This window comes from Drosophila bipectinata, chromosome XL (assembly GCF_030179905.1).
Source record: "Drosophila bipectinata strain 14024-0381.07 chromosome XL, DbipHiC1v2, whole genome shotgun sequence".
Lineage (NCBI taxonomy): Eukaryota > Metazoa > Arthropoda > Insecta > Diptera > Drosophilidae > Drosophila > Drosophila bipectinata.
The window spans coordinates 16,295,782-16,310,109 of record NC_091734.1 but is presented as its reverse complement, the minus strand read 5'-3'; the positions used below and the strand labels follow the sequence as shown (position 1 = coordinate 16,310,109).

General features: G+C 45.1%; 3 protein-coding genes across 4 annotated transcripts; 2 read left to right on the top strand and 1 right to left on the bottom strand.

The window, feature by feature from the left end:
* Positions 1–2,042: 2,042 nt before the first annotated feature.
* Positions 2,043–6,309, bottom strand: Naa15-16 (N-alpha-acetyltransferase 15/16). The gene is made up of 6 exons (XM_017233614.3): positions 5,953–6,309; positions 5,134–5,622; positions 4,264–5,051; positions 3,778–4,205; positions 3,062–3,714; positions 2,043–2,995 (listed from the first exon to the last, which is right to left on the bottom strand). The coding sequence occupies exons 1-6, from the start codon at positions 6,007–6,009 to the stop codon at positions 2,732–2,734; spliced, it is 2,679 nt and encodes an 892-aa protein (XP_017089103.1). The 5' UTR covers positions 6,010–6,309; the 3' UTR covers positions 2,043–2,731.
* Positions 6,310–6,710: 401 nt separating this feature from the next.
* Positions 6,711–7,316, top strand: mRpS14 (mitochondrial ribosomal protein S14). The gene is made up of 2 exons (XM_017233618.3): positions 6,711–6,870; positions 6,944–7,316. Exons 1-2 carry the CDS (start codon positions 6,808–6,810, stop codon positions 7,265–7,267), a joined length of 387 nt encoding a protein of 128 aa, XP_017089107.1. The 5' UTR covers positions 6,711–6,807; the 3' UTR covers positions 7,268–7,316.
* Positions 7,310–13,454, top strand: LOC108120106 (probable ATP-dependent RNA helicase DHX34). 2 transcript variants are annotated; one of them, XM_017233612.3, is made up of 7 exons: positions 7,310–7,944; positions 8,002–8,535; positions 8,590–8,960; positions 9,021–9,218; positions 11,271–12,208; positions 12,261–12,493; positions 12,564–13,454. In XM_017233612.3, the coding sequence occupies exons 1-7, from the start codon at positions 7,410–7,412 to the stop codon at positions 13,160–13,162; spliced, it is 3,408 nt and encodes a 1,135-aa protein (XP_017089101.2). In that variant the 5' UTR covers positions 7,310–7,409; the 3' UTR covers positions 13,163–13,454. The 2 variants fall into 2 exon arrangements, with proteins under 2 accessions (XP_017089101.2, XP_070133992.1); XM_070277891.1 differs by lacking the exons at positions 11,271–12,208; positions 12,261–12,493; positions 12,564–13,454 and adding exons at positions 10,382–10,416; positions 10,517–10,640.
* The last annotated feature ends 874 nt before the right edge of the window (positions 13,455–14,328 follow it).

Genomic DNA, 14,328 nt, shown 5'->3' with positions numbered 1-14,328 from the left:
AGCTGAATAAAGTGCGATTTCGCTAGCGGATTTTCGTCAACTCAGTACCCGCAAAATCTAGAAGGCAAAAATTTCTTCTTCTTTCCTTTTTTACACCGTTTTTTATATGGAGTTTGACAGCTGACACTCGTTGGACAGCGGATTTTCGTCAACTCAGTACTCAGTGCTTTAAGAAAAGAAAAATTCTGGAATATGTGGAATGTGGTAGCAAAAAAAATACAAAAAAGCCCAGTATTAAACAGTATTACAAAGAACACGTTCAATATCTTTTGAACAAATCCCCAGCTCTCCCATTTTTTATGCTTGTTAAAATCTATAATTGGTTGCCATGCAAGTAAATACCAATTAAACACCAATCACTTCATTGAAGTTTAAAAAGGAACTATACAAGTGATCACAGAGCTGCAATAAATTTTGAATTTTTCGAATTTGGTTTTACTCCCCAAATCAATTTGTCAACAAACGAAATTTTTCCTCTCCTGCAACCTTTCATAGTCCATACACTTCAATAGAAGTATCGGCGCAGTCATGATGATAAGCTTTTTTGAAATACAAAGTCAAAAAAACTCCTAGTACTATGTCAAGTTAAAGCCTATTTTCTCCTTTGTGCATAGGTATTACTTGCGTCGTCGTAGAGCTAGTTATTGCACTCCAAACATGAGTTTTATCTTTAGAGCAGTGGTGCCCACACAACCGTTTCTTTTTTTTGCGGTCTTGTAGAATTTTGTAAATGGATGATGCATCATTTAGGGCATCAGCTAGCATTCCTGAATTCATCGTAAAGCTTGGAGGCCCAGACGACAGAGGGGCTCGAGAAACGGTTTAAAATTCTATATTTTTAATTTGAAGGACAGAAAGGAGATTTTATAGAGTAGAGACCATTGTAGTTCAAACTTAAGACCCTAAAAGGGTCGTGCTGTGAATATGTCTAACTACAATGGCTAAGGAATGGAGGACTAAAGTTTCTATTCCTTTTATTAGGAACATTAAAGTGTTAGTAAATGCTGGCTATCCTCATTAGGATAGTTAATTAAGCTTGGCATTAGTTAAGCTTGGTACGTTTATTTGTAGGAGTCTGCTACTATAAGATGGAAGATGAAGATTGCATCCCAGTTAAGACCTCTGGATTGGAGTTGTTTTGAAGACAAAGCTTAACATTATCTGCATACATAAGAGCTAGAGGGTTCGTTAAAGCGGGGGGCCAGTCATTAATAAAAAGAGTAAATAGTAACGGACCAAGATGACTTCCTTGGGGGACGTCAGATGTAGCCGGGACTTTTGAGGAATTTTTACCGAAATAAGTAAAGTTATAGGATAGGATATACTTGGTAGTATTTTTTCTGAAACTAAGTCTTGCTCCAACACAGAAAAAATTTCGGTAACAAAAAATAACAAAATTAGATTAAAAACATTTTTGTATGATTATATTTTGAGCAAAAGTTTCTTCAAACTCATTGTCTTCCCTGAGCAAACTATGTTTATTTATCTCTAAGCTTGGGAAAATGATGAAAAATCATGATCTTTTGAATTTAAAATATCAATTTTCGATTTTGATGATCAATATTTGGTTCAAAATTACTCGATCAGTTTAAAACGCAGAAAGTTCAAAATGTTTTATTTTGGTCGGCTATATCGACTCATCAGATCAAAATGTGGATAAAATGTCAATTCAAAAGCTTTGTGGTATTTATTTGTTTTTATATTCAATGAGATTGTCAATTTTCCAATACATGACAGGGACTAGGAAATATCGTGCTATGGGTGCCGACCGATGGAGGATATTTCGTTTCCAATATATTTTGAGGAAATCTTATACATACGTTCCAAGTCATTTTGGCCATCATATTCGTGAGTCAGTTATATAAAGGGTTGGGATATTTTTTCTGTGTAAGTAAATTTAAAATCCCAATTTGTTACTAAAATCGATATCCTGCGTTCAATGAATGAAAAAAAGCAACCACCGTAGATCAGAGGAGTGACACGTTTTCCACACTTGGCGCGGTAACCACCGAGAATTTAGTTTCCGAGAATAAACAGGAGAATACAAGTTAGAATCATAATACATTTGTATGTAGTATATGCATGTTGTGTTTTACAGGTGTTTCTGTCATTACAAATTAAGGTTTCGGTTTGCGTATAATTAATTACGACTTTATATGTACATACAATGCTTTCGTTAAAAATAAAAAAAAATTAAATGTGTAATTAAAAATCAAGCAAATGTCTGAAAATATTCACTTTGTTCCAATTTCTAAAGTCCCGCAGAGCCGGAACGGATATGCAACTTGCACATATCGCTTCCCCTCGTTCTGATGATAGATGCCGGATTCTGGATGCTGTGTGGATAGGGCGTATAAGAAGATGAGTGGGGGTGTTCGCAAGCTTGATCGGTCCGCTTTTAACTACCATACCGTTTCGCAAACCGGCCACCCCACCGTCGGATTGCAGTGTCAAATTGAATATGTCTCAAAAGCCACACAGGTCAGATCGGCGTTGCCTCACTTCGCTCGGCTCGGCTCAGCTCAGCCTCTTCATCTTAGCACTGTGTTGGTTATAATTAATAGTGATTTTTATTGTGGTTGCCGTTGTTTATAGAGTTTAGCTTTTTGCTTTTCATAAGGTTTTTTGCTTGAAAGAGTTGCTTTTTGTTATTGTTGCCGCAGGTTCTGGTGTCCCTGTCACTGTCCATGTGGCTATGGTTGTTGGAGTTGTTAAGCAGTCTTGTTGGTTCCTAAGACGCAGCTGCTGCCGTGACCGAATCCGACACCGGTTCGCTTGAACTGAAATTAATGTGATTCAACTGCTGCTGCTCTTCCTCGGCGCGCAGTTTGGCGGCCTCCTTTTCCTGCAGCTGCGCTTCCAGCTCCTCGACATTACGAAATACGCGGGCATACTGGAACCGTTCGTGGCACGCCTGCTGATATGCGGCTGCTTCTGAATCACACTCTCCGAACACATCGCCGTCCCGCAACGCTGTGTAGACCTTGATGGCCTCCTATAGTCAAAACCAATTGTCAGTCGCAAGGTTAAATGGAGAGACTTTGAATAGATCAATGCTTACCTCTAGAGTAATCTTGCTCAGATTAAAGCTAGTGACCAGTTGAATCGCTGCGGCCTTTTTGCTGTGATCCAGCTCGTACAAACTTCGGGCTCCCTCATATAAATGCAGAATGGAAGCGTTGTGCTTGGCAATAAACTCGTCGTTGAGCTGTTGGGGCGTCCTGTTGCCTATCAGTTCTTTGGTGGCCTTGTCCAGCACTTGCTGAACATGCTCGTTTAGCGGCTGCTGTTTTATGGTAGCAGCCAAAGACTTCATGAATCGAATGATGCAGCTGTGGACCTCAGGATGCGCAGGGTTGACGGCGCGAGCTCGCTGAATGGACTGCAACATGAGAAGCAGCTTGTTCTTGCGGTAGTACACCTCGAAGGCCAGCAGGTGCGTTTCGATCCGCTCCTTGGCCAGCTGTTGCAGCGGCTTCAAGAAGTCGATAGCCTTCTCCAGTGGATCGTCCGTTCGTTCCAGCTTCTCTGCCACCAGCTCATCCAGTTGCGGGGCGTCCGGATCGGTCTCTTGATTAGCTTGTTGCTTCGATTTCTGATGCTGCTCGCGCTTCACCTGCGCCTGCGCGGCCTGCGCACTCTCCAATTCGGCTTTCTTTTTGGCCTTGCGCTGCTTGCTGCGGAGCTTTTTCAGCTCCGAGGGAGGCAGGTTTTCTGTATAAACAATGGAAAAGTGTAAAGGGCAAGCCTCCAAGCATACCTATAGCCTTAACATACCTATGTCAATCTCCTCGATAGTCGCCTCCAATTTGAGCGGCTTATCGTACAGACGAATGTACACTTCAATGGCACACTTAGCTGCCTTAAAGTAGAAGGGATGCTGTCTCAACACATCCTCTAGGCGCAGCAAGCCCACGTAGGCACGGAGCGTCATCTTGCGCATACAATAGGTGTGGAAGTCGAATTGGTCCTCCACGATCTCTGCAAAGTGTCGCTCCACTTCGTGGCACTTCTTCAAAGACTCTCCCCACCGACCCATTCGCTGGTAGGCGAGAGCACACTCCGTCTGGAACCACATGCACTGCATCTCGTTTAAGTTGTCCATGGCCGAAACGCCCTCCCGGGTGAACTTGGCGCAAATCTCTTCAGCTTCGCTCACCATGTTGGCGCGCAGCATATACTTGGCGCATTTTGAGTTTATATATCTATGGAGGAAAATAAAATCAGGGTCTGTACGCTACATACCAAACTAGTCAAGCTTACCGGTCCGCCGTGTCCATGCTTTGTGCCTCCTCCAGCCACACGTAAGCTTCAACCGGGTCACCCGCGTGCTTGAAAATTCGTCCCTTGGTGATGAGCAGCTCGATCAACGTGGGTGTGTGGTCAATTGCAACGTTGATGTACTCGAGAGCCCGATCCGTATCGCGCATATAGTCATAGTGCTGCGCCAAAAACAAGGCTGTCCATACAAGCGCGGACGCTGGCTCAACTGGAACCCCGGCGTCGGCATCTTCCCGCGAAAAGTGTCCCGATCGGGTGAGGTTCTCGAAATACTGCAATGCCAGCTCCTCGATGGTAGTCGCCTTCTCTGACTTCTGATGCAGCGTGCGCACATTAACGAAGAGCGGCGGAATTCCCTTACGGAGCCCTCGACGAAGGTACTCATCGGCTACTATACGGAATTCGCTTCCGCTAGCAACATTCAGCGGCAGACGGCGAGGACAGAGAGCACGCGGGTACTGCTCCTGGAACACGCGGTAAGCGGCCACCACAGCGCTGGAATCAGTGAGCTGGCGGGCAGCGAGATACTGCTCGTAGTAGAGCACGTTTTCGGGATTGCGGCGGATCAGCGACTCGAAGATTGGCACAGCCTTTTCCTGCTGCTGCAGTTTGATGTAAAGATCGCCCATAGTCTCCCGGACGGCCAGTTTGTCCACTATCTGGGACTCATATTTTATGAGGTGGTCCAACGCCTGCTGCAACCGTTCCGATTCTATGAGTATCTGATTCTGGTAAAGTAAGAGCTCCGAATGGCGGTAGTCATGCGCCTCCTGCAATGACAGAATAAAACAGCAAAAGCCAATTTGGACAAATCGAATATCAAAAGGCATTTATATGTGTGCTGCTACTTACAATTGAGTTTTGCGACTGGCTAAAAGTCTCCAGGATGTTGTTGGCCATATCGTAGTCCCTCACTAGGTGGTAGCTCATGGCGAACCCAATCCAGGAGGCTTGTTGCGAGGGTCGCAGCGTGAACAGGTGGTGTCGAGTCTCCTTGTAGCCCTCCAGGTCCCGCATCTGTATCTGCAGCAACGACAAATCCTTCAGGATCTGCAGATTATCCTTTTCCCACTTGAGCGCGTTGCGGTAGCACTTGATGGCTTCGTCGTACTTTTTATCACTCCGCTGTAGCAGTCCGTAAACGTGCCAGCAGACGTGGGAGCGCAGGTCGTTTCTTAAACCCAGTCGAACATACTTGTAGGCCTCCTCCCTCCGCCCGAGCCCGTTCAGGGTGAGTCCTTTCATTGCCAGCGTCTCGCCGTGCTCCATGTACTTGGGGTTTGAGAGAATCTGCTTCGCCAGCTTAAGCCCATTTTTGTACTGCTTCAGTTCATAGCATTTCTGCAAAGTGCAATCAAGAATTAGTCAACGGTTCCCACGCATCGCGCCCAATACCCATTTTGAGGTTATGCGACCGCGGTCGGCCAGCAGTTGGCGTCGGTGGGGCTCAAAGAGGTGCCTCCAGTTTCCTGGAGGCGACCTCGTCCCGGACGGGAATGGCATGCGGCCCCCTCGTCTCCAACTGCCCTTGCCGCGGTCCAAAAATAGGTTCATTAACTAAAAGCACATGGAAAGCCCCTGTCGCTACCATGCAGCCATTAAAAGCCGGTAGTTCCAGGGGCGGGGTGCGGGCGGAGGTGAGCGGGTGCAGGTGAAGCGCATGCCACTTACAAGTAGCTTGCGGAAGAGCGCACCCTCCTTGGGTGGCAGTGGATCGTTGGAAGGCATCTCTGCAACGCTGCTTCTGCTTCTTCTTATTCTCGGTCTTGTTCTTCTTTAGTTGCTGACTGTCGTCTCGCCTGGCTCGCACCGGATAACGGATTTTGCGAAGTGTGCTGCTTCTGTAGCTTGAGCTGCCTCTACCTCTGCCTGGGACTAGAGCTGAAGCTTAAGTTGGCTGGATTACAGTTTCTAGAAGGTGCACACACGCAGAGGGACAAACACGGCAAAAACGGCGCACTGCGAGCACGAGCAAATTTCTAACTCGACACCACGAACCAGAACTATACACACACGCATGCACGGTCACACACACACGCTTGTTTGCACGCGCTTCGGGGGGAACGACAATGACAATCGATAACTATTTTGCGGTAGGCGGTTAGTTTAAATCGCATATTTATGCATTTATACATTTAACTGCAAAAGTATGTTTAAAACATGTTTTCTCATCTTTCTCATCCCAGCGTTTTAGGCCATTAAATCTTATTAAACACATTAATCAAATCTGTATAAATAAGTAGAAAGAAGAAGAACCTCCGAGGCGCTAGTTATGTAAAGCATGTGATCATTAATTAAAATTATGTTGGAGCGTCTGTGCCTTGCATTCATCAAAATGATTTATATAATAAATTCCACCCAGCCAATTTCGCAGTAGCGTTTGATTCAAAACATATCCACAATTGGTTAAAAACTCTCAACCGAAAAGTGCCATTCACTGGAAACTAAAAATCAGCTGTCAGCCGATAGCCGATACACGGGCGCCATCGTTATCAAAACCAATTGGACTCCGGAAGGCACAGCAAAATGAATTCACTGGCCAAGATTGGGGGATTCGTGTGCCAAACTGTACAAATAGCCGGCTGTGGTGTAAGTATTTTGCCCTTATAGATTCCGTAAAAGGATAATTAACATATACTCTCCCAACTTTTGCCCATTACAGTTGCAGCAGGTGCGCACCAAGTATGCCGATTGGAGGATGATCCGGGACGTTAAGCGCCGCAAGTGCGTCCGCGAGCATGCCGTTGAACGACTCCGCGTCAACTCCCTACGAAAGAATGACATCCTTCCATCAGAACTAAGAGAAGTGGCTGATGCTGAGATCGCTGCCTTCCCGCGGGACTCTTCGCTTGTTCGCGTAAGGGAACGCTGCGCCCTTACGTCACGGCCGCGCGGCGTCGTCCACAAATACCGGCTCAGTCGTATTGTATGGAGACACCTGGCTGACTACAACAAATTATCAGGCGTACAACGCGCCATCTGGTAGTTTGTTTTGTTAGCAGTAAAAAAAATAAACCACTGTTTTTCCAACTGGAGCATAGAGCATTGCAATGTTATCGGTTTAGGGGTGCGTTTCTCACAGCTGACTGTTATCGAAATCTGTGTTGTTTCATAGACTTGAGTCTAAAATGTCCAGGAAACAGAGGATCAACTTGATAAATTTCAGCTTTCTTGACCATAAGGCAGAGCTGAGAGCTCTTTTTCGGGCCAAGGGTCGCCGGGAACCTTGCTGTTTGGTGGAAAGCGAGACCGACTTCTGGCAGTTTATTGGTAAATACGAGGCTATGATGCGGGCTACAGGTCAGCCGGAACTACCGCAGCTGCTTAGCAGTAAGGAACTTTCCTCTCCGCAACCCTACCATCGAACCAAGCACCTGGCCATGGAACTGGACGAGGAGCAGATGCTTCAAGAAGCCCGTGGGGAGATGGAAGCGCAGTTTCGGCAGTTAATTCTGATTTACCTGGACTTCCGGCAAAAGGAGAAGTTTCAGCGCATCCGCAAATTGCGACAGGCGCAGCGTTCCCTGCCCATAGCCCGCTTCCGATGTGATTTGCGGGAGGCCCTGGACAATAGTCGTGTGCTCATAGTGGCCGGCGACACGGGCTGCGGAAAGTCCACCCAGGTACCCCAGTTCCTTTACGATTTCGGCTATCGTAGTATAGGTGAGTATTGACAACACTTGTGGAAAGGATATTGAGCCAGATTGATTTATTTGACAGCCTGCACACAACCACGTCGCCTGGCTTGCGTTTCCTTGTCTAAACGCGTTGCCCACGAACTTCTGGATGACTATGGAAGCCGGGTTGGCTTTCAGATTCGGTTTGAAAAAAGTCGCACTCAGCACACCAACATCACCTTTATAACGGAGGGCCTGCTTCTGCGCCAGTTGGCGGTGGGCGCTAATCTAGACCAATACGACGCCTTAATTTTAGACGAGATTCATGAACGAAACCTGTTTGGAGATTTTCTTTTAGGAGTGACCAAGTGCCTGTTGCGGGCACGCCCTCAGCTCAAACTGATTCTTATGTCAGCCACTATTAATGTGCAGCTGTTTCACAACTACTTCCAGGAAGACGGCGCTCGCCTGGTTCAAGTTCCTGGGCGCCTTTTTCCCATAAAGTTGCGCTATGTTCCGCCACCAGCGCTAGAGCTTATTGCTGGCCAATCGGGCAGTTCAACTAAACACCAAAGCGGGCGTCTGGACCCGGCTCCATTTGTCCAAGTGCTCAGTCTTATAGACCAGCAGTATCCTAGTGAGTATATACTTCTTCCCTAATCCATTTTTGTGCTACTACATTCATTATCAGCTAGCGAACGCGGAGACGTGCTCATTTTCGTAAGCGGGGTAAACGAGATCGAGTCCGTGGTAGCTGCCGTTGAGGAGTATGCCACCAAGCAGCAGCACTGGATTGTCCTGCCTCTGCACAGCGGATTGGCTCTGGCTGAGCAGGACAAAGTTTTCGACTACGCGCAAGAGGGCAGTCGCAAATGCATCGTCTCCACCAACATTGCCGAGACCTCGCTCACAGTGGACGGCGTGCGGTTCGTCATCGACTCTGGCAAGGTCAAGGAAATGAGCTACGACGCCGCCGTTAAAGGCCAACGCCTAAAGGAGTTTTGGGTGTCCAAGTCATCTGCTGAACAACGCAAAGGTCGCGCCGGTCGCACTGGTCCAGGCGTAAGCTTTTCTTATCGAATCTCCTGGCCTAAATAATTTAAAAGCACCTATGATTCACAGGTATGCTTCCGACTCTATAGCCAAGCCCAGTTCGATACCTTCGAGCCTTACCCGGCTCCGGAAATTCACCGTATGCCGCTTGACACAATGTTGCTGCAAATGATTTCAATGGGATTACCCAACGTCCGTGATTTTCCCTTTATCGAGGCTCCGAAATCTGAGCAAGTGGAGCAGACAATTTTGGCTTTAAAACAACACGTAAGAAATGGCATTTGGATTTCAAAATGTATATTTTTATTTGTTTACCCTTCCTTAAAAATACGGATGTATTATGTGCAAGTTAAACTTTTTTGTGTTGCTTCTTATTCATTCGAGCTCGGTCGTTGCCAAACTTAGATTAACTTAAGACATACAAAAATCATACGATCTATCATAGAGCTGATATTATAATAGTGTTGACATGCTTGACGGAATCCCGCTTACGACGGATAGTTTCTAAGTTAGCTGCCTCTAACTCGTGGTAACTTGTATACGAGAAAATTTGGCGTTTGCGAAGCCATCAAGCATAAACAGCCGATTCGATGCAGCAAGAATACTGGGAGAATCTCTAGAATCTTTGACACATAATTTTACCTTGTAAAATGAGTAAAAATGTAAAAATTGAAAGACCACTTAGAGTATATAAATGGAATTTGTATAACCCTTGCTATGTATAAGGAAAACAAAAAAACAATTATTATTATTATCATTATAAAACATAGAAAAGTTAACGCAACTAGATCAACTTCGGCCTTCGGCTATGTGAGTTGCTATTCTGTCTAAATTAGGCGACTAGTCTTCTTAAATTTTTATATTCAGATTCTATGGTATAATTGTGTTGTTTTAAGGAAAAGTATTTGTCTAAAATGGTCGCTAATATGGTGACTATTGATTGATGGTGGATTGATGGATTGGTACCATTGATGTTTTGATTTTGTCTTGCCTTGAGTTCAGATTCGAATTTTTTTTATCTGTAGGATTTATATTTTAAGTACAGATTAGTGGACTTTTATCGGTCGACTTTGCTGCTTAATCTGCTAATTGCCTGCATGGCCAGGAATCCACATTAATTTGATTTTTGGGGCTAACTTTGTTATTGATCTTATTTTATTTGGATAAATATTATTGTTTGTATTTTTAAATGAGTCTATTGCTGCGAGGGAGTCTGAACAGATTACACATTTGCCTCTTTGGTTTTTTATAATTTCGAATTTTTGAGCTTTGTTTTTTATTTAAATTTTTTATCACTGAATATGAGTGTCCTTCAACTTCGAATAATAATGATTTTGCGGCTAGAAACTGAACGAAACTTAAATTTTATTATAAACCTTTGTTATAAAAAGTAAGCACCTTTTATTTTTTTAAATTTTTTCTTTAAAAAGGTAAATAAAACGGGTCTTGATAAATATTTATGTAGGTAAGTGTGAATGAAACCGAAAATAGAAATTTAGAAAAAGTTCATTATACCGGATATTCGTAAAGTACGACGGTGCAAAAAAGTTATGAATTTTTCATAGGTCAATATTTGACTATTCAGCTGTTTCCGGCAAGGCGAGAAAAGCATAAGTGATAGCCACAAATGGAAATTTAGCTCTGTTTTGAATGTAAGCCACCAAGAAGTCTCAAAGCACCTACTTTCTCGCAAACAATGTTTAAAAGTTTCCTTTTATTTAACAGCGATGGCTATTCCACAATCCAGCACGAGACAGCCGTACACATTAAAAAAAAAACTTTAACGCACGCACGAAAGGTTTACCAAGAAGCATTTTATCAGCGTTAAGGTGTAGTTTTTGCAAAATATATTTGCAAAATTCAAGCATCTTGCGCGGGCCACAAACGGAAATTTCGGTGAAAATGCCATACATATGTAGTTGATTAATCTTCGTGATGATTTCTTGGTCGCTCTAGATGCTCACAACATAGTTGTAAGAAGAGACCTATTTATATTTTTCAGCTTTATACATGGCAGTTACTTAGTCGACCAAACTAACTTAGCTTGGAGCCTTTTGAACAATCCGATCTTCGATATCATATAATTCAATGATACAACACTTTATTGAAATCTTGATATACTGAGAATACTTAGGACAATTGTAGTACCCCAGCAGGGGTAAATGATACATATGTTTTAAAAATAATTATATGCTAAAACAAAAAATTTTGAATTAATTTTATTTACAAGAGAATCTCATCTTTCATGGGCTCATCATAAATTCAATAGTTAGTAGATTTGCTTATTCATTCATTATTCTTTTTTGTTATTCTTATCAGTGCGCCCTCAGCGTGGAGGAAAAGATCACTCCGCTGGGTAGCTCGCTAGCCAACCTACCCGTAGAACTCTCAATTGGCAAAATGTTACTCATGGGCTGCGTATTTCCAGAGGTGGAGCAGTTGCTTACCCTGGCTGCCATGCTTAGCGTACAGAACCCGCTGACAACCCGCGCACAGACAGACCACCGCTGCGAACGCGAACGCCAGCCGTTCGAATCCGACCAGGGCGACCTCTTCACCATTCTGCGATGCTTTCGCGAGTGGCTGCAGCTGAAGTTGCGTCGCGAGGAAACTCGGAAGTGGTGTCACCGCTTGGGCATCGAGGAGCAACGCTTTTATGAAGTCACCAAGCTACGGAACCAGTTTCAGCGCATTCTTGAAAGCTGCGGCATGGCAGTTGGCAGCGACTCTGGCTCTGGACCGGGCTCAAGCTCCCAGCTGACCAGCGCCGAGCGTTTATCACGCCATGGGGAACTTATCCAGCTAAAGGCCCTTAAGCGACGCCAGCGATTCGAGCAGCCTCGGCAACGAAAGCTTCTCAAACATCAGCACCAGAACGGTGAAGGCCAGGGCCTCGACAAGCAGGACGAGGACATGCGCGACGTCGACTTGCGAATGCGGCACGATGCTCGTCAACTTGCGCGGCTAGAACGCTCGGCCCGTCTCGACCGACACAGGGACGTGATGCTGCTGAAGCTTCTGATAGCTAGTGGCTTTTATCCGCAGCTGGCTGTCGGCGACGAGTTTAACTACTGCAAGGGAGGGGCGCAACAGTTCTTCCACTCGCGCCTAAAGCCATTTCTGTCTCAGCATCCCAATTCCCACTTCGCCAAGTACTTTGATCTCCTTCAATTGTCCGACAGTGACATGCTGACCAAGCCACACTATTACTCGACTAAACATCCGCTCAGCTCGCGGCATCAGATTCTCTGTTACCAGTTAGTAGACCTCCAATTGCACCAAAAATTTGTCTCTAATCCTACTTAACAGGTCGCTCCTGGAGACGGCCAAACCATATCTGATGAACTGCATCCGACTGCCTTGCGCCCAGACGCTATTGCTATTTGGCTTCGCCATCGACACGAATGCGGGCCTCACTCAGATCGTCTGCGATAGCTGGCTGGGAATCGATCTTCCTTCACCCGGTAGCGGAATGCAGCTGCTAAGTCGCGCCATTGAGCTCCGCCGCCGATGGAGTGGTCAGCTGTATGCCAAGCTTAATGGTTAGAGCTCCTACTAGAGCTGTGGCTGTTTTTTTATTGCTTATTTCTAACGTTTAATAACTTTTTCCAGAACTAAGTGACAAGCAGGAGACGCATCTCACGGCAAACAGCGAGAGTAATGAGCTCTGGCACGATCTGCTGGACTACATGGCTCTGGATGTCGCGTACGCTGTCCGACGGCTTCTGCCTGCTGATCTGAAGCGTCTTTACACGCACCAAGCCCCCTCCGAGAGAATCAGGGACCTTACGGAAAATCCCTTTGCTCCCGGGTATGTAATGACTGCCAACGATGAGAAAGGGGGAATCAATGTCTCGGAGCACGTAGTATACGCGTGCTTGGGGGAACAGCAATGGACAATGGCAATGGACGCAGTTCTAAGAGAACAGCCATGGAAGTGTACGCACTGCGATGTTACCCAGGAGGAGTTCGACGTATTAGAGCAGTTAATCCACCGATCTCAGTGCCATGGTAGTCGCAGAAAAAGTAAAGTTTCTTCCACTCCGAATTCCGATAAAGGGCAGGATCCCGCACCCAGCAGGTCAACATCCTCGTCCTCCGACAGCTACTACTGCGAGACCTGCAAGTGCCAGCTACCAATTTCGCGGATTGAAATCCTGCGCCATAGAAGGCAATGTGTACAAATTGTGAAAAACGATGCTTCGAACTAGTTTTATTCATTTATTCATTTTTTGGAGTCAAACTATTCCAATGCCTAATCCTTACCTACAAATGGCGTGGCAAAAATATGAAACAAACTTGAATTTCGTGGCCATTATAGGAGTCGCTATGCGAAATCCTATAGCTCTATATCTTATAGTCTCTGAGATCGACTCGGCTATTGATGCTGATCAAGAATATGTATTCTTTATGGGGTCATAATTGATCCTTTCTCTATGTTACACCCATTCACACGAATAAAATATATTTTTGAACTCTATGAGTATCGGGTATAAAAAGCAATCAGATTTTTCATATAGGCAGATCAATTGTATGTCTGGTTGTACAGGGTGCGCCATCTAGACAGGACCTATTGAAATGTTTAATAACTCCGCCATTTTTCAGCCTATTTTGACAAGCCAGCCAGATTCTGAAACGTCAGCCTATGCCATTTTAGACATGGATCGACTCACAGCAAAAAATCGGGCTGAAATTGTAGCGCTGTACATCGAAAGCAATCGTTCAATTGTGAAAACTGTGCGATGCAGAGCCTGATTTTTGGGGCCGAATTTTGACGACGGACGAAGCTCATTTTTCGCTCTCTGGCGGGGTCAATAAACAACAAATTTGGGAAAGAAAAAAAAAACGGTCGAATTTGGGGAACAGAGAACCCACACATCATTCACGAAACACCATTGCACGACGTAAAAGTTACTGTTTGGGTCGGAATGTGCTCGAAAACGATTATTGGACCATTTTTTTCGAAGTTGGAGAAACCGTCGACGGTGCACGCTATCGTTGGATGTTGGCGCATTTTGTTTGTCCAGAAATGCGTAAACACGGTCTGACGAACTTCTATTTTCAACAAGACGGCGCACCTTGTCACATCACAGTTGCTACTATGAAGTTTTTGCAGAGCAAGTTCCCGGGACGCGTTGTGTCAAAAAAGGGTGATTTGGAGTGGCCTCCTCGTTCGCCGGATTTGGCGGCACCGGACTTTTTTCTGTGGGGCTACTTGAGGAGTAAGGTGTATGTCAGCAAACCGAAGACTATTGAACAACTAAAAGCTAATATCAAAGCGGAAATTGCTGCTATTACGCCCGAAATGTTGTCAAATACAATGCGAAATGCCCAAGCAGGGGCCGCTTTTTGTGTTTCTAATGAATACGGTCATTTG